General features: G+C 54.8%; 1 protein-coding gene across 8 annotated transcripts in view; it reads right to left on the minus strand.

Annotated features, from left to right (window-relative positions):
- Nucleotides 1-493: 493 nt before the first annotated feature.
- SH3PXD2A (SH3 and PX domains 2A) overlaps nt 494-24,329 on the minus strand; it is a 243,427-nt gene continuing 219,591 nt past the window's right edge. For all 8 annotated transcript variants that reach the window (XM_045438782.1, XM_045438783.1, XM_045438781.1 and 5 more), the window contains 5 exons: nt 20,080-20,197; nt 15,926-16,263; nt 14,928-14,977; nt 12,150-12,269; nt 494-10,188 (listed from right to left, as the gene is read on the minus strand). In XM_045438782.1, coding sequence (XP_045294738.1) covers nt 8,221-10,188; nt 12,150-12,269; nt 14,928-14,977; nt 15,926-16,263; nt 20,080-20,197 — 2,594 coding nt within the window. In that variant the 3' untranslated portion in view covers nt 494-8,220. The remainder of the gene's footprint in view (nt 10,189-12,149; nt 12,270-14,927; nt 14,978-15,925; nt 16,264-20,079; nt 20,198-24,329) is intronic.

Raw genomic sequence — 24,329 nt, forward strand, 5'->3', positions numbered from 1 at the left:
CTGAGAAGATCTGCCTGGCTGCAGAAGCTGGGAGTGGTGGAGTGTGTCTAGCCAAACGTGGCAGTCCTCATCTGGTGGGGCTGGGATTCAAGCACATAGCAGGCCTGCCTTCCTGCTCTCTGCTGCTTCCTACACCAGCACGGCCCAGCACTGTTTCCTGGGGTCCAGCAAAAGTAGGGTAGGGTCAGCGGGGGCTCTAAGCTGAGAGGCCAGCTCGGCCTGTTGGATGTGGATCTTTTGCCCCAAGATGTGCATTTCTCGCTCTCAAAGCCTTGGCTGCTTCCCAGAAAGTCTCCTGATGGTGGGGGAGGGAGGAAAAGCTGGAGTCTGATTCTCACCAACAAAGGTGGCAACTTACCTGCCTCACCCCGCCCCTCCAGTGTCCTCAGAGGGCCCTGGATCCTGCAGTTCATGCTGCATTCTGGGTAATGTGGCTTTTGCCATTCAGCTGGATGGCTTTTCTGATGACAGGGAGAATTAAGAGGTGATTCTGTTCAGTTAAAAAGGCCAAAAACTTTATTTAGTTTTCAGGGAAATACAAGATGCATGTAAACATAAACAAAATACAAAACAAAACAACCCAAATCTTACAGTCTAGAAGCATGCCAAGACAGAGTATTTTCTGCAGACCAAAGAGTCCCGTCAACAATGATAAAGGACACCCGGAAAGTGGCAGGCCAAGGGGCTGGATCCCTTCCCCAAGGACACTGCATTTTTGTGATGAGAACAATTAAAAAAAAAATCCCACTATTAAAAATATTAGAAACATGGAGATAGTTTAGCACCACCATTGATCCTGGAAATTTTTTAGCACTCAAATTGACTGCACTGAATTCAATGTCCTTTTCTTCAGTTTCTCTGCTGAGGGCAGAAGAGGGCACAACCTTCTCCTGACCCCACAGAGCCCACTAGGAGCTGGGAGGGGCTAAGTGGAGACCATGAAGAATCCCCCAAAGTTCTGGAGCCCCAGAGACACCCAGCAGTTCACATGCAACCATGCAGTCCACAAACCACCCTCCAAGGACCTGCCACTCACATCTTCACTCAGAAGTCACCTTCCCGCAGACCTCTCCGTACTACTGTTCGTGAAACCCTGTTCTCATCTTGTGTCCTGCATTTAAAGAAAACTTGTTGCAGAGAACAAGTTGCAGATCCAAGAATGGTGGCTGTTTACTCTTCTCTCTCTGAAGTAAGCGCTTATGGAAATGTGCCTTGGTCACAGGCCACTGAGAATGAAAGGGCATATCCACGTTTGAGTGCGCACTGCACCCTGTCTTCTAAGTCACACCTGCAAGGCAGGCTCAGCAGACCGAGTAGCCACAGGTAACATCAGAGACACTCCAGAATAACTGGTGTTAACCAAAGAAATGAGGCTGCCTTCCTTCCAGACATGCTTGATAGTGTCTGGACCCTGAGGTTCCAGTTTCGTGGGGTGGTGGGTCCTTACTGTACAACCCATTACAGTCACTGGTCTCTAACCAATTTGAGCAGTTTGAGAGGCCACCTCTGGATTGGACAAAGGGATGTGGGCAAAACCAGCTGGGAACCTGGGAAATGGATGAATGTTCTCGAGCCAGAGCCTCCAAACTCAAAGACTGGCTTTTTGCTAGCGACTTCCTGTCTCCACTACGTAAATCAGTGACTGTTCATTAAGAATGTGCTGGGGACCCAGTTTGTGTCCCAGCAGGTAGCGGTTTCCTCGGGCTAGCTGCTTCTGTGGCCAAATCTTAGGGCTTTTCCAACCTACTCTGACTGGACCCTTGGGTATTGAATCAGTAAATTCCCTCTGTACCTGCTCTCTTCCTCCTGAAACACTCAGAATTGACTTCTTCCTTCTTTTGAATGAAGACTAAACTCCAGACTCCAAACTCTGTCAGCATTCTCACACTTTTCCCTTTCTGCCTAGAAGACATCCTCTTCTGGAAGCCGCCTTCCCGGGAAGGGATGGTAAGCCCCAGCCATTCCAAACATGCACACATTCATCTCACCAACATGCCTCTCGCTTGCCTCCAACATGCTCGAGCCATCCTTCTGCTTTAAAACCATTTTCTCGCATGCTCTCTCCCTGCCCCTCGCCCCCTGAGGTCCCAGCCCATTAGCCAGGGTGGAACTGGGAACAAAGGAGGGACCTTCGGCTCAGAAACCATTCTCTAAGGCCACTGAGTTCTAGGACTGGGATGGGAGAGGGGACTGATTGTCAAGGTCAAGTGCAAACCCAAGATTAAAAAGACAGGATTGGGGAAGGGAGATTGCATGGTAACCCCAACCTTATAGGCAGGTTGGGATCACGGTCTTAGAAGGTAGAGCCCTCCACCCAGTCTGTAAGCACCAATGAACCCAACTTCTGGCTGCAGACCTAGGTGCACAGAACAAAACAGGAGGGAAGCTAAAATTACTGGGGCTGATTTCCTGAAACCAAGGCTGTAGGTCAGTAACCTCATCCTGCCACTGTCTCTGGCCATAGAACTGAGAACCACTGAGGGTGGTTCATGATTTAGGCAAAAAGCTCAGTAAGGTCGAGGAGGAGCCGTCACACTGTTCCTGTGATGTGTTCAGTTGGGGCCTGCAGTCTGGTGCAAGTGCATATGCAGGTCTGCTGACTACCACGAGCATGCTCTGGCCCCAGCAGCCTGACCACCCTCAGAAACACGAGAACTGAGGGCCAGAAGCTCTTACCATGGAGAACTCCCTCCCACGGTGATGATATGCATGGCAGTGGGTGGGGTCGGCCTGCTAGACCACCCATCCGCAGGTGGCGGGTGACCCAGTTCAACCATCTCAGTGCTTCCACACCCAGTGACTTCTCGCGTCCACATCTTCATTTTGGAGCCCGGGATGATGGCCTAGGCTGCTTCTGCTAGATCTGTTAATGCCAGTGTGAAGTTTCCAACAAAATAATAAAATAATTACCAAAAAAAAAAAAAAAAAAAAGACACATTGCACTCTCCAGCCAGAATTACGTGTGTGAGTAACACACACTTGCTGCCAGAAGCTGTGAGTCCCGTGGGTCCTGCCCAATGCCAAGGACTTGTAAAATGGAGACAGCTTGCCCGGTATTTGTTCTCTAACCCCTTGTTATTTAGTTCAAGTGGGAAATTACCAACACTCACACGTGTGTGCTCATGGACACACACACATACGCACATGCACACACACTCACTCTCAACACACAGCCCTCAAAAAAGTGAGGGAATCTTAATTCTTTAAGATTAAGTAATGTGGGTGGTTCTCTTTCCAGAGAGCTCTGCATCGAGATTCTCAAAGATTGGACATACAAATGTGTATACTCCAAGGAGAGACACCCACACACAGGGGCACGGTCCCACTCTGGGCACACAGATCCATGTTTGTACAGGAATTCACCCAACAGAGGGGTTGGAGCAGCAAGCATACAGTACTGGAGACGGAGGGGACAAGCCAGTGAGGATGTCCCTGGAGCCCTGAAGGGCAGAGCTCCAAGGGCTTGGACCCAGAGACTTCCCATCCTGCTGCTTTCTCTACCAGTGCCAAGTAAGGAGGAGGCCCGCTTGGTACCTGTTGTGGGGAGCTGTCTACAAAGACCTGAGTAGGCCCCTCAGACACTTCTCTGAGGCCCTCTGGGAACTGTCGGGGTGTTGAGCAAGAGGCCGGGCTCACTCCTCGGGCTGAAGTCATTGAGATGAATGGGTGGCCCAAGCTCAGCACCAGGCCTAGCTGTAGGCTTGTGGGAATTGGTGTCTCACTGGGGTACATAGGGCTCAAGGCACCCACGTCCCCAAAAAAGGATTTGGTTACATCTAGGGTTCCTGCCCATAAACTGAACTGAGGTTACATAGTTTTAGAAAGACTCAAACATACATCAGAAAGATCACGGCCCAAACATCAGGAGACTGGGGTGAGAGAGGGCTGCTGGGAGTGATTTTTAGGACAGGTCTTTCTGGGCAGCTGGCTGAAAAACAATGGAAATGAAAACAAGGGACCGTTCCCGGATGTCCTTGCTCTGCTCCGAGGGCTGGGGCCCTGAGCGGCCTGTCCCTGAATCCCTTCTGGGTGGATAACACCCAACAGAAAAAGGGGCTGCCCTCCGGTAGGGACCCCTGCCATCCTGCCAGGAAGGGGGGGGGGGCGGGTATAAAAGATCAATATCCAGAAGGTCACCTGTCTGCTCCACAGCTTAACTCCTTCCAGCAGCCCTGCCGCCTCCTATGGACGAACGGGCCACCGGGTCTCCCGCCACTGTCCCAACAAGCCCTGGCGTCCCTCTTGATAATATTGCACTTTTCCTGTCTCTCAGATTGTTTTCATTTTCGATTGAGAATGCAAAGTATTTGGAGGGGTAGGGGAAGTGAGTAACCTTAAAGAAATAATATATTAGTTAAATACAAAAAAAAAAAACAAACCCAAAACAACAAAACAAAACAAACACAGGAAAAGTAGGGGCTACTTTCATTTTTTTTCCCTTAAAACAAACTACCAAACCGAGGGCTAGACTTAAATAGTTCTACACCTACTCTGCAAATACTAGTAATATGAAAATAATGTTCAACCGAAATTCCCTTGTCTTTCTTCCTTAGACGATAAAAGTAGTAACATGCCTTGCTGAGGAAAGCGATGGATATAAATGCCAGTAAAATATGCTGCTCTAACATCTGAAAGTGATTAAAACGATTCTATATAATGCCTTCGTCAAGATGGAGACTCGAGAGTAAGAAAGAGAAGCCTCTGGGGCCAGGCGAGGGGTGGAGGGCCACGGCTGGCAAGGCAGAACCTGGGTTCAGCCAGGGGCAGATGGCTCACTCGCCGTTCAGAGTCGCCCCTTCCGGCCCCCTCCTGCTGCCCCCAGGGGGCCCCTGGCCTAGTGGCAACAGCGTGGCAGGGCTAGGGAGCCCGGCCAGGCCCGCTGTTTCAAAGTGGGAGAGAGATGAAGACATTTTTTCCCCTTGTAATGAAAGAAAAAAGGTCTTTAAACGGAAAGAAAAAGCACCAAATGATGCATCTTCGGGCATTATACAAACCTCAATAATGACCTCAGAAGGGCTCATTAGGATTAAAGGTGCAGTATACAGCAATACAACGCCATTTCACATTTTCAATCGCAATTAATGGAAAACTGGGTTTGGACACTGCTGAGATTTCATTTTCCTTTTTCCTTTTTTAGTCCGATCTGGTTTTCCTCCAGATGGGTCAGAGCCACAGGCCCCTCCCTCCTCCACCTGCTGCGGTACCCTCCAACATCACAAAGCAGCTCAGTAGCTCTAGGGAAAAGCCCCCTTGCCCTAGGTGGGGCTCAGGAGTCCAGGGGCACGAGCCCTGGCATCCCCCGGCCATGTCTGAGAGGGACTGGCATGCACCCTTCGTGCTTCAAGTATTAATATTCTCTTTGGGTTTGCAGGGTTTGTGCTGTGTTGAGTCAGGGGGTGATGGTGAGGGGTGAGGTGCGAAGATGGGGCATGGCAATCCCTGTTCACTGCCCAAATCTACATGCTGTCACCAGGTGGCAGCATTCCCCACGTTTCCTAGATGCCTGAGCAACTCCCAGCCATCCTTAGGGGGCTGGATGTCACAATGTAAACATGATGACCACACAATAAACTCCAATGGGGGTGGGAGGGAGCGCAAGGATTAATGCAGTGGGGTGGTCTGCCGTTAACTAGCTACATGATTTCAGGAAAAGTAATTTCCTGCCCTTGGGCTGCAGTAACAGAAGGGGATGGGATGGAGTGACTTCCAAGGCCACTTTTAATGACTATCACTTAGAGCACTGGGGATCGAGGAGAGAGGGTCCTGGGGGAGGGTGGAGAATGTGGGCCCCACAGGTGCTGGAGAGCCCCAAGGGGCAGTGCAGACCGTGAGGAAGGGCAGGGAAAGGCAGGCTCTGGGGAACACTGTGGTCCAGTCCAACTGAGATGCTCTGTGTTCGGCAGATGCGTCCTGCACTCCTTCCTGGCCTGGCTGGCACGTTACTGACTGAACTGGCTCAGTGCAGACATTGGAGGAGCGAGGCCGCTGGGGCCCCCCCCTTGGAAGACAGCTACATGGAAGGTCCTTTCACCCAATAGTCACTCTACTTTTAAATTTTATTTTAAATAATCATAAATTACTTTTTTTTTCTTTTAATAAATATGTGCTGCTTAAAAATGAGAAAAGTATATACTGCATCTTTAAGTAATGCACTTTGCTCTCTGGGTTTCTTCCCATTCCACCTTATTAAAGTGCATTAATTAAAAAATAATGAACCACTTCTTTATCATTATTGTTCAAATAAGTCCAAATAATATTAATATGAAGACACTAAACCACTACCATTAGTACTGCAACCTAGCAGATTAACTCAATATCCTACTCTATTTAATACTGTCCAGCAGAAGAAAAGAACGAATTTCAATTTTAAACTCACAAACAAAACAAAAGGAAACAAAATCTCACCGCGGCCCTTCCACAAAGAACACGAGCAGTTTGCTGTAGCTGCCAGGCATGAGTGCACGGCCAGCGAGGAGGCTGGGGAGATCCCCAGGCGAGGCCTCAAGGGTCTAGGGGGCGGGTGGGGTGCTGAAGGCACGAGACACAGCGTCCCATGCTGATCTTCGGGCAACATACACTGCCTGGGTGGGGAGCAGGGGTAGAGGGAGGCCTTTCCTCCTCTGTAGAAACCACCAACCCTTAGTCCAGGCCTCTGGCAGCTGAGCTGGTGGCTGTGGAGCCCAGTCCGTCCGCAATCAAAGGCACGTGTGGGATTCCACTCCCAGCAAAGGGGGGGAGTCCCTGGGGAAGCCAAGGCTTCCGGAGGGTCCCCTCGGAAACGTCAACGACTGAAAGACACAACCCAAGGTTGACAGGGACTTTATTCTCTCCTCTCTTCGTGGGGGGCGCCGCCCCTTGGGAAGACCAGGTCGGCTCCCGGCCAGGGGTCCTCTGGTACCTGTGGCATCGCACGTAGGCGGGGGAACGGCCGGTGGTGGCTGCCCATCCGGGGTCCCCTCAGCCCTCAGCGGGGGCGATGGGTGCTTCTCCACAGTTCACACGTAAGGGTTCTGGTCCTGCCCAGACGGGAGAACATGTGCAGAATGGTGGCCACCCGGCAGCCTGAGAGCTGCCTTTTCTCCTGGACAACCTGCTCCTCCCTCCTGGGGAGGGTCCTGCCCCACTGAGACGTCTCTGCTTTGCCGTGTCTGGGACTGGGGCTTCAGCCCCCGGGCCCTCCGGCAGGCGCCGCACTAGGGTGCCGTCCGCAACAGGGGAAACCAAACGAAAGGACTTTGGCTTGTGAAGGGAAAGGAAGTGAAAGCCCAAAACCGCCAACCTCCCCGCAAAAGTTACGACAGAAAAGCCCCATCCGCTACTCATTCTGTCCCCTGTGAGGCCGACTGCCCTTGGGCCCCCAAACAACCCCTAAAATAAGACCAAAACCCAAGGCCTGACATTGAAGCCCCAAATCAATAAACCTCTCCCAAAACATGCAAAAGAGCTGCCCACCCAGCAATACCCAAAATAAAGTCTGTGCAGATGGTGAAGAGACTGATGGCTGCACCCACCCTCTCTGTAAACTCTGGGGTTGGCGGTCCTCTGTGGGGCGCCCAGGGCAGGGCGGACTCTTCTCGAGGCCAGGGAACAGCGACAGGTAAGAAAGGTGGTCCTTGCTGGCACTCGGGGAACTGCTTTTTCTTCAACGAACAGACATTGACGGTGGCCTGGCCCAGGGACAGGCTGGGCTCCCAAGAGATGCTTCCAAGCCCCAGAGCCAGTGGGGTCTTCTAGCACACGCGCCCGTGGCAGGTGGTGGCAATCCCCGGGAGACCAGCACAATTGGCAAACACAAGGACCGCCTCCGATGGCAAGGTGCCAGCGGCAGAAACCAAGCTGGGCAGGGGCAGGGCACAGGAGGTCCCTGCGACCACATCTTTTCCGGATTTGCAGCCAAGGCACAATTGGAATTTCCCTCGTGGCCTGTCCCAAATGGTGCCAGGTCCGTCAGCCAAATCACCAAGGTGCCCACGTAGGGCTCAGCTTTCTTGCCTCTGGTCCCAGGCCCGCTGCTCCCCTGCCCGTTCCCTTCCCTGCTCAACGTGGGCCCCCGCCGGACCTTACCTGCCAGCTGGGGGACAGCCTGGAGGGGAGCATCTCTGAGGTCACGCATTCTGCAGGGTTTAACGTTGTCCCCCCCCACCCCTCCCATTTTCCCTTTCCCCTTTGTCTTCATCTCACTGCTCACCCGCACCAGGCTGGAAGGACCCACGCCCCATGTTAGTTCTTTTTCTCCAGGTAGTTGGAGGGCACCCAGCCTTTGAAGGGCTTTGCGCCATCCAGGATCTGGCAGTACCACCAGCCGTTGGGGTTCCTCTCCAGGACCTCCATGGACACACCCTCCTGGAAGCCTGCTGTCTCCTCATCCCCCTCATAGTCCGCGATGGAGACATAGACGTCTTTGAGGTTGTTGTGGATGAACTGGGACTTCTCAATGGGCTTGGGGCGCACGGGGGACACGGGAATGCCGTTGCGCTGGGCGGGCAGCAGAGGCGCGTCTGAGCCCTGGCCGGCGGCCCGTTCGGCCAGGCGGCCCTTGGCGTCTGCGGCAGCCGAGCGGGCGGTGCTGAAGGAGGAGTTCCGGCGGACACCCCGGAGGCCGTCGGTGGCAGTAAGCGACTCGTTCCTACGCAGGGCGCAGGACAGGTTGTTGTCCTTGGGTGGCGGGGACACAAACACCGACTGAGGCCTCACTGCCACCTGCCGCACCCCGTTCCTCATCTTCACTGCCCCGGCGGCCGAGGTCTTGCCGAAGCCCCCGGGAGGCTTGGAGGGGATGGGCGGCGTGGCCCTCTTGTTCTGGTTGACGGTGTTCAGTGCTTGGACCCGCTTCTCGATCTTCTCCAGGCTGTCTGACTTGCCCTCGTTCTGCTTGCTTTGGGCGCTCACTGTGTCTGGCTCTTTGCCAGAGGAGTCGGATTGCTCGTTCTCGCCGAGCACCAGATAGTGGGAAGGGGCCCAGCCCTCTAGCTCCCCAAACCTCACGTACCACCAGCCGCTTTCCAGCTTCTCGAGCACCTGTACCTCCACGCCTGCGGGGAAGCTGATCTCTGAGTCCTGGACCTTCTGGTAGGCACTACATGTCGTGTAGGAGGCGGCCTGCCCTTCTCGTCCCTTCTTGGTGGGACACGGGGGTGTGGCGGCTGGGGGGGTAATGAGGTCAGCGGAGCCTCTCCTGCACCCCTCACTGGGACTTTCAAAGGCCGTCTGAGGGGGAAGCTCTGAATCCTCGCTCTTTGAGCCCTTGAGACCTCCCCGGAGCTGGCCTGTGGGTCTCAGCTGGCGCCGTAAAGTGCTGATGTCCATCTTCTCTTGACTCTGGGACTCTGCTCGGCTCAGGAACGGCTTGGGCCGGACCGACGGCTTAGCCCGGGTGCACGAGGTCAGCCCAGCCTTTAGGTCGGCGTCCCTCTTCGCCCCAACCGTGGGCGTGCCACGGATGCCTGCGTCCGAGGCAGAACGGGGCTTCAGGTCACCACTGTTCTTGGACAGGGAGGAGGAGGAAGAGGAGGAAGAGCAGGTGGTGTTGATGGTGATGGATGAAGAAAAGGAGGCAGAGGAGTGGTTTTTCCCCAGTTCTGCCTGGGCGTTCTTCTCTGCCTTGAGCTTTAGGAGCGATGACGATTTGGGAGAATCTGATTTGGGGGAGTTTTTTCTAGCAAGGGACAGAGGGGAGCCCCCCGGGGAGTCACTGTCCCGGGAGGAGCGTCTGGCTGACAGGGCATCCTCGACACACGGCCGGAAGCCCTCGTTCTCATAGATGGTCTCCTCCTCCAGGGCCACGTCCTCTGAAGAGCCGCCCACCCTGAAGCGGGCCCGCTGCAGTGAGGAGGCCGGTGAGGGCCTACGGGGCTGGGCGGGCCGCCGCTCCCCCGAGCCGCTGTCCTCCGTGGGTTCCTCGCTCAGCTCTGGCTCTGAGTCGAAGCCGAAGGCAGGGATGTCATATTCAGGCTCCTCATACTTGAGCTTCAGCGGGGAGTCCTGGCTCTCCCCAGAGCCCACTGGACCCTCCTCGGCCTCCTTGGGCTTGCTGGGGGGGGCGGGGGGCGGTACCTTGGGCCGGGTCAGTGTGCTCGTGCGGCGGCTGAGGTTGGGCTTCTTGCGCTTATCGATGTACGACGCGGGGGCCCAGCCCTCCTTCTCACCGATCTGGACGTACCACCAGCCACCCGAGTTCTTATCGATGACCTAGGGGAAAGGGTGGGCAGGCCAGTGAGCTGGGAGGATCGCCAGACCCTACGATGTGCCAGGCTAGGAGCTTCGCACTTCACGCGACGCACCAGGCTACGACGCGTCATGTCTCTGTTTTACAGATGAGCAAAGTGAGCTACTGAGGAGGTGGCCCCAGGACCCCGGGTAGTAAGTGCTGGGCTGGAATTGAAAGCCAGGTCTCCACCATCTCCCACTCTCCAAGACCCTCCCCCCTGGTCCTCCAAGACTCCATTAGCACCCCAGGTCGAGCTGGCCTTGTCTACAGACTCCTGCTTCTCCCCCTAAGCTGTGCACTTAGAAGACCTACTCCTCCTAGTCCCTGTGGAACCCAACTCGCCAAGGACCCGTATATCTAAGAACATGCCATTCATTCCACTGCTCCTCGTCCCGCCCCTGGGATTGCTAGGTCCTCCGCCGGCCACCCTGGAAAGGGTCCCTCATGTCAGAAGAGAATGGGAAGATGCAGGTGAGGTGAACTGGGAGGTACAGCCTGAGACCAGAGCCACCCTGCCGGATGCCTCCCTGGTGTTCCCACTGCCTGTGGTCATTTCACTGCATGTGGGATCCCAGTGAAATTCTGCCGAACGGACTTTGGCTTAAATGGTTAACTGTGGGAAGGATGAGGGGCTTTTAGTCATTTCCATGTTAGTATAAACTAGCTCAAGGAGCTTCTTTCTTAACTACTATTTGAGATTGGCTAAAGACCAGGAGTGTGGTGCTGCCTCTGCTGCAGTTCATCTGGGCTGGAGCACATAAAGGGAAGATAATTTTGGATTGTGGGACACTCCTGGAGAAAGGTACCGGGGGGGGGGGGGAAGGGTGGAGGGGACATGAAAAAATTGATACCAGGGGAAGAGGGGCAGTGAAGGAAGAGAGATAGAGACCAGCCCTCTGCAGTCCACACCAAAAGGGAGAGTTTCTGTCCTTCCTTTGGTCCTCTATTCCTTCCTTCACCCTTCCCACCCCATACTCCACCCCACACTTAAGATTAAGCCTGGGTAGCTCCTAAGTATGACAGTTCGGTTACATGGTGAGCTTTGGAGGCTCTTCTGGAAACCTAAGTACCACCAACGGAATGATTTTTCTTGGAAATTCGGTTCCAAATTGAATACGTAGGATTTAAAACATTCACGCGGGGGACACCATCTCTTCCACAGGCAGAGACCGCCTGAGGGCTCTTCCGACAGTTCTACAGGTGTTCATTGGATGTAACCTCATTACTCAAGAGCGATGGCCGCGTGCCCTGCAGTGGCCACAAAGCAGAGTTTCATTAAATGCTAGGCCGGGAGGGAGCCTCCTAGGGTCTGTTACCTCATGTGGCAGAGACACAGGATCAAAGCCAGGGCAGAGGAGTGACTGTATCGAGGGTGAGAGGTGCCGGCGGTGTGCACGTGGCCAGAACCCGGGCCCCTATTACCGTGGCGACGTGGACCACATTCTCCCCACAGCAGCGCTTGCTAACATGGGTTCTTCAGAATCTTGGCCCCCAGGGTGCTCCTAGGAGACAAACTGTCCTGGGGCCAAATGGGTCTGGGCAATGCTGCTATTCTAGTGCCCTCTTAGAGATGCACGGTGACATCCCTACAGCACAGGCTCTGAGAAGTTCTGCGATTAAAAGCACACAACTGCGTGGATCTTGTTTAACCCAATGTCCTTCAAACCTGTTCGACCAAAGAAGCCCCTTGTTTCGGGGCACTTCCGTCACAAGTTCCCACTACACGCTCTGGGAAACGCTGCTGTGAGGGAAGGACTGCGTGGAGACAGGAGTCCTGCATTCTGGTCCTCACCGTGGCACTTACTGGCTTCAGGCAAATTTTTATCCCCGTGGGTCTTCTGCCCGCCCCCCTGGAATGTTGCCAGCAAGGCATAAATGGGAAACACGGCAGATCTTTGACTAGCATGAGTTCAAACCCTCAGCTTCATGGCCCAAGGCTCACCTCTGCCTTCTGTCCACCCCGAAAGCTGATGCCGTCAGAGATGCAGGACTGGAATTCAGCAATGGTGTAATACTCCACCTCAACAGAAGGGGGCTCTGGTGGCTTCGGCAGCTGGAACCCCTAAGGCAGAGAAGGGCTCAGTGAGCAAAACCTACCTGATCAGAACTGTAACAGAGGCAGAGTGTGGCGTTTACACCACCTGGAGGGCAGCTGACCTGAGAAGTATCCATCACCTGAGGCTCAGGGTGTCTCCCCAGGGGACTGTTCTCCTGAGCAGGCTTTCTACTATTACCTATGATCCACTTGAAACTCCTCTGAGCTGTCAAAATGATCATTTAGTAATAGTAACTTCACCCCCACATCTCTGGAGGCCCAGTTTATAGATACTTCAACAGCTAGGTCCCAAAAATGAAAATGAAAAAGCAGAGAAGTGGTTTTAACAAAGCCTGTGCAAACTGCCCCATGGGAGGAGAGCCTCGTCCTTAAGTCTGGCTGACAGGTCACAGCGGTGACATCTGGTTGCAGAGGCAGGGCCAGGGGACACAGCCATCTCTTTGGGGCAGAGGGCAGGAGTGAAAGGGGGCACGGAGATGGCTGAGAAGAGCCCTTGGTGGGTCATTGCAGAGATGCCAAATGGTCAGGCAAAACAGGCTGGATTGGTTATACCAATACCCAAGCAAGACAGTCAGGGACATTTAGGATTTGGCTGCAGCCATGACTTCTGAGTCTTACTCATTCACTTTCCAAACATCAACTGTGCATCTTCTGGGTGCCAGGCCCAGGTCGGAGGCACTGGGCACTTAACAGTGAACCAAAAGGACAACCCCCTTGCCCTCATGGGGCGGACATTCTAGTTTCACTCGGTCTCTCCTCTGGTCAAAATGGATTTTGTGCTGCCCTGTTACTTCCAGTATGTCCCAGTATCACACAAAGGGGTTAAAGCAAAACAAACAAAGAAGTATGTGTGTTTGGGGGGGGGGGGGTGGTGGCGGTGGCGGGAAGGGAGAGGGAAGCAGCTGTGGTGTAACAGGAAGACCTCAAAAGACCTCTGCCTTGCAGCTGGACACATGTGGGCTCCAATCCCAGCTCAGCAACGCACCAGCTGTATGGCCTTGGATAAAGCCTATGACCTCTCTGAGGCTCAATTTCCTCATCTGTAAGATGGGTCATGAAGAGAATTACTGATAGGTACCTAACTTCTGGACCAGCCAAGGACACAGGGGGAGCTCCACCAACAGCAGCCAAAGCTGACCCCTCCTTCTGAAATGCCATCCTATTCCCTGGAACCTTCTGCATTCTCCACAGCTCAGCATGTCCTAATCTGGCCACTCACAGCCCAGCTGTCTTGGGTCACAGGGAGTGAAGGGCAGGAGGAAGCTGGTCTTGAGGGACCAGGTATGATTCAGTCCACTTTCTCCGCCCGCGGCCCTGGCCCTGCAGGCATGTGTGTGAGTAGATGGGTCCAGGCCCCAGCATCCCCCCTCTCCCCCTCCCCCAGCCACCAGGTGGGATGCAGCCACATCTGGCTGGGACAAGCCCTGCTGCAGTAAGTCCCGCACTTGTTAAGTGTGGAAGGAATGAGCCCATTGTTCCCAAAACTGAGTCTGCCTGAAAATAATCAGCTGGGGCTGAGAGAACTGGAAGGACGGGAGAACTCATTGTTTTGTCGTGGAAAACTCGAGGGTAAAATGACATAGAAACTCCCCTGGGGCCGATGGCCAAGGCAGGGATGGTCTCCTCTCCACACGCCTGACTCAAGGACCCGTTTACTGAAGGCCCACTCTTCCAGGCCAGGGCAGATGTCACGGATCCCAGTGACCCTTGCTACTAGGCCCAGTGAGACTTCAGAAATCTTTCCCCACACGGTGCGGCAGGCAGCCCGTCCGTCAGCCACAGCTGACATAGGAAAGGGAAACCTGGCGGCCAGCCCTGCACACACCATCCCATTTCATCCTTCCAGCAGCCCCAGGAGGTGGCTGGCACTGTCCCCATCTTACAGATCAGGAAATGAAGGCTTGGGGAGGGTAACAGACTTGCCCTGGGTCTCGCCGTTCCCAAGTGTCAAAGGTGCAACATAGACGCACGTCTGGCAGGCTTGAAGCCCTCTCTTTCCACGGCACCCACTGCCCCTGAGGACAGTCCCCTGAACTAGGGCTCTAGGTCCGCTGCCAGCATCACTGCCACCCTAAGCCTAGTGTCCTGAGGGTATATGCTCTTCCCTGATGGTCTGGACACCAGGACCCCCACCTACAGGAGCCAGGGACGCCAGCAAGTTGAGCCTCTGACTTTCAGCACATGCCAGTCCTGGCCATTCACTCCTCCTTGCAGGGGTGCTCGCCGGCCTGCCCTCTGCCCTCCCAGGCTCTGGCATCCACCGAAGCCATCGGACATTCCTGAGCCAGGAAGGCGAAGCTGAAAGGCTTCCAGGCACACATGGACAGCAGCCCCATTCCCAGCCCCTGGCAATGCCCTGGCTGGACACTCCCGCTGGCCAGTCTAAATGTTTATGTCTGCCAGTGTAGCGGCTGGGATGGATTTATTTAGCTTTGGAGTGCCGTGTGTTTTTGAACATCAACTGTCCAGCTAGGCCCCCAGAATGGCTGGGATGCCCAGGCTTTCCTCTCTGCCCCTGGCCCCACAAAGCTGGAAGCCCAGCAGGGCCCTGGAAAACCCCTGGACTGACAGGCATTGAAATGAGACAACCAATTAACTGGGGAATGTTACAGGGCATCCCCAGATACAGGAAGAAAAAAAGGAGAAGAAATTCAGCATACATACCAGGCTGGATTCTCTGCGAGGTGGAGGCCTTGTCCTTAGGTTCGGGGAGCCTAGAAGAAGAACATGGCTTCAGAAATCCCAGCCAGACAATGGGTAACAGCGCTGGACCCTGTCTTCCCTATGTGTGGCTGCCTCCTGATCCTGGGAAGCTCCTGGCTCTGTCCCACACTCAGGAGGGGCCCATGTGCTCAGTCACTATCAGCACTATAGTTTCTTCGTGGAACCAGAGACCTTTAGGCTTTCTTGGCTGTGTTTCGGGGGATCCATGAGCCCCCTCAAATGATGTGCACATTTCAAAATGTATAGACATAGAGGCATTTTTCAGAAGAAAGGGTAAATAGCTCTATCAGATTTTCAAATGTAGGAGCAGAGGCCAAGTTCAGAACTCAACTAAAACCACAGCTTTCCTCAAGATTTTAAGGCTGGGTGGACATCAACAGAAGCGGCTCTCTCATCATATAGGGCAGTTTAACCTCCATCTGAAGATGCTGTTGAGCCAGAGATGCATAGGTTAGGAGGGGGCCAGTTAGCTGGGTTTCTCCTATACAGAGGCCTTTAAAACTGCTCGTGGAGAGGCAAAGCCGTTCCTTCCAAGTCTTTTAGGTTTCCAGTAACTGGTGGGAGGCGAGAGGGAAGGAGGGGTAAGGCCAGGAAAGATGTTCTACTGGCTGTCACTCTGTAAAGCAGCCTTGCACAAGGGAGCCACGTGTCACAGCCTGGGGGATACACTGATCTGCAAAGCAACCATTCCTGGCTTTCTTCTAGGGAATGCCACCAGCTTAAACACTCGTGTATTTTATCTTCAGCGCAAGAGTTGTGAGGAAGTGCCTTGCCTACTCGTGATTAGCATGAAACAAGTTCAGGGTTAGGGGTCAGCCTAGATGTCAGGGGAAAAAATGATATAGGGGTCTTATACACCCCTCTGGCTTTCCTTGCACCCTGCGACCGCTTTCCAAAGAGCTGTGCCGTAAGGATGCAGGGGTCAGGAAGGCTCTTACTGATCTGGGCCCTCTGAGGGGCAATCCTGGCCACGGCTGGCGAGCCCTGGGCCAGCTTGGAGACACTCCTCTCAGGGACGCCCAGAGCGCTGCCATTGGAGGCATTGCACAGGATGGGCAGGCTGATCTCCTTCTTGGCGATGGGGACCTCAGGGCCCTCTCCTTCGGCCGGTGGAGTCTCCTTATCCCCCGACGCCTTCTTGTTCAGCAGGTTGCTGATCTCCATGATGTTCCCGATGATCTCCACTGGGCCTGCCAGATTCTTCTTGCGTGCTGGCAGGTCGTCCTTGGCTTTCTTCAGGTAGGACGCTGGCGCCCAGCCCTCTTTGCCCAGGTACCTGGGGGAAGGGGTGGACATGATGTCACTTGAGCGCTGCTACCTGACCTCACACCCCAGGCTCCATCTGGCCTGGCCCAGCTGCGCCTTCTCCACTGTGTTCTGCAAGGCACCTGGCAATCCCACCACTCTGGAGAGAAGCGGGATGGAGGGCAGGTGGAAAAGACACCTAGGACACCAGTTCTTCCTCTCTCCTTGCTCTCTGCCTGATCCCTCCTTGTGTGGGCTCTCGTTCTCTACAGTCAGGCAAATGTGGGACATCAGGATGAGAAGATTCCTCAGATTGAGTTGCCCACCAAGTAGACTTGACAACGGCCTGCTACCTCCTAACAGAGAGGGCGATTCTACAGATAAGAGCAAGTGTGAACGTGGTGTGTTAGGCAGAGGCCCTCTGACAAAGGGAAGGGAGATCAGAGAGGTGAACGGGTAGCACAGGTAAGAGGAGTTAGGAACCCCGAGTTCTGCTCTTGAGTCCCTTTGGTGAGTCCCTTGGTAAGTCCCTACCCTGGAGCTCAATTTTTTCTCTCTTCTGCAAACTTCAGGAAAAGAGTAGCTGCAAAAATTTATCCAGAAAGATAGACCTTTCGAGACTAACTAGGAAGATGTCTATAAAGAGTGGCCAAGTGGGGGAGGTACGGATGCTAACTGTGGGGGTAGCAGACAGATCAAGTTCACAGAACAAGTCCCCAAACAGACTGATGTTAAGGGTAACACTTCAAATTACTGGGGGTAAGGGGCACCTGGGTGGCTCAGTCAGTTAAGCGTCTGACTCTTGGTTTTAGCTCAGGTCATGATCTCATGGTTTCGTGAGTTTGAGCCCTGCCTTGGGCTCTGTGCCGACAGCACAGAGCCTACTTGGGATTCTTTCTCTCCCCCATTCTCTCTGCCCCTCCCCGGCTCATGCTGTCTCTGTCTCTCTCAAAGTAAATAAATAAACTTAAAAAAAATTAAATCAAATTAGTGGGGGTAAGGATGAGCTTTCAATTACCAATTTGGAGATGACTGATTACCCAGTTAGGAAAAGTAAGTGAGACCTTGGCCTCACACCACAGGGGGAAAAAAAAATTGTGAATATTTGGTTAATCTTGAGGATTGAGAAAATCTTTCTAAATAGGGCTCCAAAAGCCAAAACCATGAATGGAAAGACTGAAAGCACATGACTGGATAAAATGAAAACCTTTGGTATGGCACAACAAAACCAAAATGAAACAAAACAAAATGAAAACAAAATCAAAACCCATAAACAAGGACAAAAGGCAAATGACAGGGCTGACTTAATTTGAGGTGACTTCATGACTTCTGAAAACAAGCTTTTCCCTTTTCTCCCCATGGTGCTCAGAACTTCTACCCAAGCCCACTAAGAGCTCACCTCCCAGTCCACCAGTTGCACTGTCCCCGTCTGCTCCCCGGGGCACATCTGGCTCTTTGCAATGGCTCCTCTGTGCCAGATGTCGGACACTCGCCCTTCCCACCTGCCTGATCTGACCTTGTTCTCGGGTGCTCATGAGGTGGGAGAAACAGGAACGTGAAAGCGAAAGTTTCTATCAACATGCCTGAGCTTTGCTGGAAAGCCTAGGCAGGAGGTGGCTTCTTACGTTCACACCACTGGAAAGCACAGGCAGGCTGTCCCAAGGTCACCTGTCTGGCCCCCTGTTTGGGGCTTGGAAGGCAGACATCAGTTAACACATGGATGGAAGTCAAGGGGCTGGCCTGCCTTCCCAAGGTAAGGGGTGCAGAGAGAAGCACAGAAATTTCAGGGATGGATGGCAGCAACGAGTAAAGATGCCTAATCTTATGTATGAGCCACGAGCCAAGGCTCAGCAAAGCAAAGCAAGTAGCAGAGGGCCACACAGCTAGCTGTTGGCAGCATCTGGCCTGGAACCTGGTGCTCCTGCATCTCAAGATGAAGAGCTTGATGGCTATGGCAGAGGTGTTCTTCTATGAGAACAGTGGGGAGATGGGGAGTGGGGTCTCATGGGAGTGATGGTCAGGCCTGCTCACTGCCCTGAGTGCTCCCACGTCCAACCCTGTTGTGTTCCTCTGGTGTTACATGGACACAATTAGATTCCAGGCAGAGAGATGCAGGGGAATCAGGAGCGGCTGTGTGCGTCTGGGTCCAACTCGGCTCACATCTGCTTTCCAGCTCTGGAGCGCAGAATGACTCCAGAGGGAAGCAAACTGGAAAAGAAGGGATAGAGAGAGAGAGGGAGGGTATGTGTGTGTGAGGGGAGAGGGGAAAAGAAAGACAGGAAATGAGGATCAACACAGAGCCTGGAATGTTGGGAAATGGCATATTTAAGGGGGTGTCTGGCAGCCTTCTTAAGGTGGAATCTTTGTAGGGTTTTTTCAGTTGAAGCTCCCACTAGCTAAAGGGGTAGGCCATGGGGACAAGAGTTGACTAAAAGTGACGGCTCAGAGTAACCTTGTTGATCATTTTAAGAAACTGGAAAAAACCCCGCAGCCTTGTAGATAACCTCCAGGAGGGTGGTTTCAGTTACCAGCCTGCCTTAGAATGTTTGCTGGCCCTCCCGTGTAGATTTGTGGTTGCTGGATTTTGGGGTTGGGTCTAGTTTTTTAGAGAGTGTAAAAGTCTAGGGGCAGTGACTTTGGGAAACACACATCCAGGCACACAGTCCTGTCCCACCTCACAGAGCAGAAAGGAACACTTCAGCCCTACTGACTGGTATGCATGGGGCCAAGGGCAGGGGCAGCTATGTCTTGTCAGGTCACATTAAGGCTGAATCCCGTGTAGCCAATGACCTTCATCCTACCCGTCAGCATAGCCCAATCTTAACACCACCACGGTCCAAGATACTGTCTCCTGAGTGCCCATATCACTTGGGTCAATCCTGTCCCCACCGTGGGACACAGAGCGGAGCACCCTTCCTGCCCAGGGTGGGTACGGGGTTCCCAGGTGATGGGCTTGGGGAAGTGGTCCCCAGAGCTCACAGATACAAGACTATCTTGGTCATTTGGGCTACGGGCAGGGAAGAGAGAAACTGGGTGAAATCACCACAGCAGAGTCAATTCTAAAGGACCCAAAAACATTTCCTGTGAGCCCTAACCCCACCCCCCACCCCCCACCCAGAAGGTGCTGGCTGGCCTCAGAGCCCCAGGACAGAGGGGACTGGAGAGCAGGACTTGGTAGGGGAAAGGTGAGTGAAGCCCACAGGGTTTAGTTGGCTTCTAGGATTGCCAGGGAAGCCCTCCCTCCCCTCCCCATGCTCCCAAATGGGTTTCTCAGTTGGGAAACATGATTGGGCCCTGCAAGAGGGAGAGGCAGAAGGAAGAGGCCTTTAAGCTAGGCTTGGGCTCAGGCCTTACTTCTACCCTGGCTCTTGTAACCATATAAGCCAGCCCTGCAGAGTGGAAAGGCCCCCAGTGTTGAGCTGTGGGCAGCAGGGACTGCCTGTTGGGACCTCAGCAAGGCCTGTGGACGCCAGCCCTTCAGGCGGCCTGAGCTACAGAGCGCACCAGGCAGCCAAGGCCGGACACAGAAAACCAAATTCAGATGTGCTGGACCCTCCTGGCAGACGCATGGGAAGGGATTGCACCCACTGCCTGCAAGCTGAGCCGGGGCCCCTGTGCCCCACTGGCCACAACTCTGGCTCTGCTTGACGTGCCCCAGGAGAGAAGCTGCGAGATGAGCACTCTGTTTGAGCTGTTCAACCGTGCAGGGTTGAAGCAGCCAAGCCTGGGCTGTGGGCGCAAAGCCGCCTCAGTATCGACCTGCCAGCTGGTGCCCACGGCCACTGTGCAGTCTGCTGCCCCGGGCTGGAGTGGTAGAGGGATCTCTTACTTCCGCTGAGGCTCCTACCTGATGTACCACCAGCCCTCCAAGTTCTTCCGGATCACTTCCACAGTGACGCCCTTCTCAAAGCCAATCTCGTCCTTGCTCTGGCTGGTGTAAGGCTGTACAGTGACGTACTTCTCCTCTGTGGGGGGTGGATGAAGCAACAAGGCACAGTTATTTGAGGTTGGAGCTCAGGTCCTCCTTCCTGTCTCTTCCTCCTCGGGTCTGGCCCGGCTTAGCTGGTTGCCTCACTGTGGCTCCCAGTGTGTGCAGAAGCTGGCCGGGGCCCCAGGTGGCCTGGCTAAGCCCTGGCAGCAGAGAGTTGGCTCTCCCAGCCCAGTAACAGCAGTGAGGGTGCCAGGGCCTAGTGTCCTCAGGGGTCCAAAAGCTCCCTGGACTGAGGGCACAGTTAGGGGGAACCTGCCCCGTGTGGCACCTGAGTCAGGAATCCCCTGGGATGTCTGGAGGTGCCGTGGCATGCCCCCCCCTTCCCTGAACGTGCCAGGCCCCCATCCATGCTCCAGACTTGCTCTCTGAGCCCTTCTCCCACCTCTACCCCTTAAATCCTGCCTCTGTCTGATCTTCCGGCAGACCCAGGGGCACCTCCTTGGTGAAGCCTCCCCTGACCACTAATGTGATCACCTGATTGTGTGATTTTCCCAAGAGGATTGTGGGGAACACACGTTCGATGGGAGTGATTACATGGGTTTTAAGATGAGGGTCCGGCGGCCAAATGATCAGCGGTGATGCTGACTGCAGCCATCAGCAGGGCCTCCCGGAGCCCAGGGTGGGCCAGCATGCTGAGCTGACCACACAGCTTGGGAGCACCCCTTTGGGGAGCTGCCTGCTCTACTGTCACATTCGCCTGCGAGCCTTGTTCAGGGCCTCCCCAGGTACCGGGAAGGAGGTGCCTTATGGGAAGACAGGAAAAGCCTGGGAGGGCAGGTGTGGGGAGGCTGGCCAGTGCTTGTCCTCCTGGATCTCTTCAGCCTCTCTCCTGGCAGGGGCCCTGCTGCCTCTGCACGGGTCCTTGCTCAGGCTTCCGGGGAGGTGTTCCTCCTGCGTCTGCTGGGGCCAGGTGGACTCATGGCTGGCTGGCTGGCCACCCTGTCTCCTGGGTGGAGAGCCTCCCCAGAGAAACGTTCAGGTCTCAGGAAGGATCACACATCCCCATACTCACCCTCTGGGAGGAGCAGACCTAGACAGAACTGGCCACACCCTCTGGGAAGGTTACCCTGAACTCATGCTGTCTCTTCCAGCCTGTGCCTGTCACACAATTGGGGCTCCAAAGGCACTAGGCAGCACATCAATGAAGGGCAAGGCTGTCTGAGCAGGGGCAGGAGGCTGTGTTCTAAGATACCTGCCCCACTCCTCCTTGCTCCCAACTATGACAGTAACTCCTAGATTCCTTGGTGGACCCTGATGGGCAGCCTGCCTGAGCCTTAGGCAGCAGTAGGGGAGGGGGACGGAGGACAACTGCCACCTCATCCCCCCCCCCCCCCACTGCCCCATGACAGGAGGGCCATCTGTTTACTTAGGAGGATCAGGGTCCTGTCTGCAGCCCTGTGCCGGGCCCGGATAGCAAGTCCCTCCAGGATGGAGGTGGCAAGGACAGAGCTGATGGGCCCTGGCCAAATCTGAGGGGCTGCCAAAGGCGAAAGGTAGGTGATGACCCACTGGAGCCTCCACCATTCTTTGGCATGCGCTTCTCAACGGCAAGCTTTTCCCAGATGCAGAGGCCTTTCTCACCATCGACTAACTCCTGGAAGCTTTCAAATTCCCATCCAGCCACGCTGAGGAGAGCTGCCAAGATCGCCTGAGAACCTGGGCCAGCCAGATTCTGACTCGGGCCTTTGAGAAGTTCAGTGTGCTACACTCCAGCCCTCCACTCTCCTGCCTGCTCCTGGTCCCACTCCATTTTCCAGTGGGGCACGGTAAATCCTGGCCCGGGCCGTGGCCAGAGGGGCAGCGCCAGGCCCCGGGGATGTAGGGTTCTGAGGTTAGGGTGAGGCGAGGCCTGGGCTCCACATTTTGCCTGTGTTCAGCCGGGCTATTTTTAAAAGCCTGTGGTTCCAGCAGGAAGCCATCATTAAAGTTTTCCTAGGCAAAGTTGCCTCTGCAGGGAAAAATTATAGTCCTTCTCCTAGGAAGATCAGAGGAGTGCTGTCCTGCCGCATGGCAGAGAACAGGGCCTGGACCGTGACATGCGGGCCCAGGCTCTGGAGCTGTCAGGCCCAAGCAGCAGCCTCTGCAGCCCCCAGTGTGTATGCGGAGGACATAGCACTGAGGGCCATGTAAGTGCCCTGCCTCCCCGTGACCCTCTCGGAGAAGGCAGAACCAAGCACATCAGCTTTCCCTAGTGAAGCTGAGCTGCTCCTGCACAAGGCCCTGTTCTTGGAGGCCCTCGGACTGACGTGAACACAGAGGTCTGGGAGTTCATGCTCCCGGGAAGAGATCTGGCTGGCCTAGAGGCTTGTCTTGCCCCGTCACTGTGTAGGTCCCAGGTGATGAGCATTCAGAGCACAACTCTTCCAACTGGTCTGTGTGGGGGTTTACTTTCCTGCCATGGCCAGCTTAGGCGGCGGAGGCATGGCTTACCTCCGTGTAGACATGTGGTTGGCTGTCAGGTTCCCAGCTTCCACGTTTCCCTGAGGGAGAGGCAGAGCCAGCCCCTCTACTGGACCAGGGCAGAGCCCCGTCTGGGGGTGGGGATGGGGAACCAAGTCAGGATGCCCAGACAGACTGAAATGGTCTCAGGGGCTTGGGAAGGGGCGGGGGGCGGGGGGGGGGGGGCGGGCAGCTAAGTCATTCAGGTTGCCTGGGTCTCTAGAAGAGACTTTTAGGAATCAAAGTTTAGGAATCAAAAGGGAGAGGGAGATGTAAGCTCAGGGGTGGGGGGTCACCTCAGGGCTTCTGGGAAGCACTGAGGCTGTGGTCACTCTGATGTGCCGTCAAAGGTGGGTGGCAACTTTGCCCTAGGGAGGGCTGACCAGGCCGCCCACCGGGTGGGTGGGTGGCTGGCTGGGGGAGGTGGACAGGCCTGTTTTGGTTTTGGAGGCGGGGTCTGGAGAACCCTGCAGTTTCCAAACCACAGACGCCTCCTCTTTCAAATGCTTTCCCCTCCGTCAGCAGTCTCCCTGGCTTCCCTCCCGGCCCCCACAACCTACCCAACCCCACTACAAGAGGCCTTCTGATTCCAAAGGCCTGGTTGGCGGAGGGGCTGGGGAGTGGAGGCCCCGGGGAAGCACTGCTTCTCTCTTGTCTAGTTATATATGACCCACTGCCTGTTTCCCCCCATTGGCTCCACTGCTTTCTCCCAGCCAGCTTTCTGCAAGTTTTTCTTGGCTGCCTGATTTAACTCAGTCCTGACTTAACTTAGGGCTGAGACTGGGAAATAATGCTGTTTAGGTCTCTTAGAGAGAGAGAGAGAGAGAGAGAGAGAGAGGGAGGGAGAGAGGGAGGGAGAAGGGGAGGGAGAGAAAAGTGGGCTTGTCCTCATTTACATATTTGTACACGTATGGATGTCCACAGAGTCGTGCATCTGGCCGGGAACGCATGTCCACATATACCACTGCATGCGTGTAACTCCGAGTCCGCTGCCTGTGCCCATGCAGTGTGAGGGGCTACGTATATGCGTATAGGAAGCTATGTGTGTCCTCGGTGGTCAGAAGCAGACGTACGATGTGTCCAGAGCAGCTGAAGCATCTGCGACTGTAAATGCATATGTGGAATGTTCTACGTTGGCTGCACGAGCGGTATATTACGTGTGTAGTGGCTGTGTGCCAGAGGCCACGGATGCGCAGCTGCGTGGGGGCCAGAGGGGACAGCGTACTGCTGCGCACGGGCAGTAGTGCTTCGTCACTTGTAAGTGTCCGTGTGCTTATGGAGACGCAGTTGGGTTTGGGTTTCGGTGTAGGATGGCGTTGGGAGCTGGAGGGGATGGGGGAAGGCCAAGCTTTTGTCTCTGCGGTTTTTCCAGGCCAGCGTCCCCCTCTCCTCTGCTGCCAAGGCTCAGGGTAGTGTCCCAGGCTGGCCCCCCGGCAAAGCTGCTCCACCCCTCCTAGTTCTAGGGTGCCCCTGCTTTACACTCGAGCTCGTTCTCGCCATTTCCATGACTTGGCCTCCTGCCCTGCACCTTGGAGTCCAACCCTTGTTCCACCCTCAGGATGAGTTGGGCTCCCACAGCCAGTGCTCTGAGTGTGGTGCTGCACCAGCCACAGGCGGCGGCCACCTCAGCGTCCAGGCTTGCTGCTGCCTGGGGCTTGGGGCTGGTG

The sequence above is a fragment of the Leopardus geoffroyi genome, chromosome D2, assembly GCF_018350155.1.
Source record: "Leopardus geoffroyi isolate Oge1 chromosome D2, O.geoffroyi_Oge1_pat1.0, whole genome shotgun sequence".
NCBI lineage: Eukaryota > Metazoa > Chordata > Mammalia > Carnivora > Felidae > Leopardus > Leopardus geoffroyi.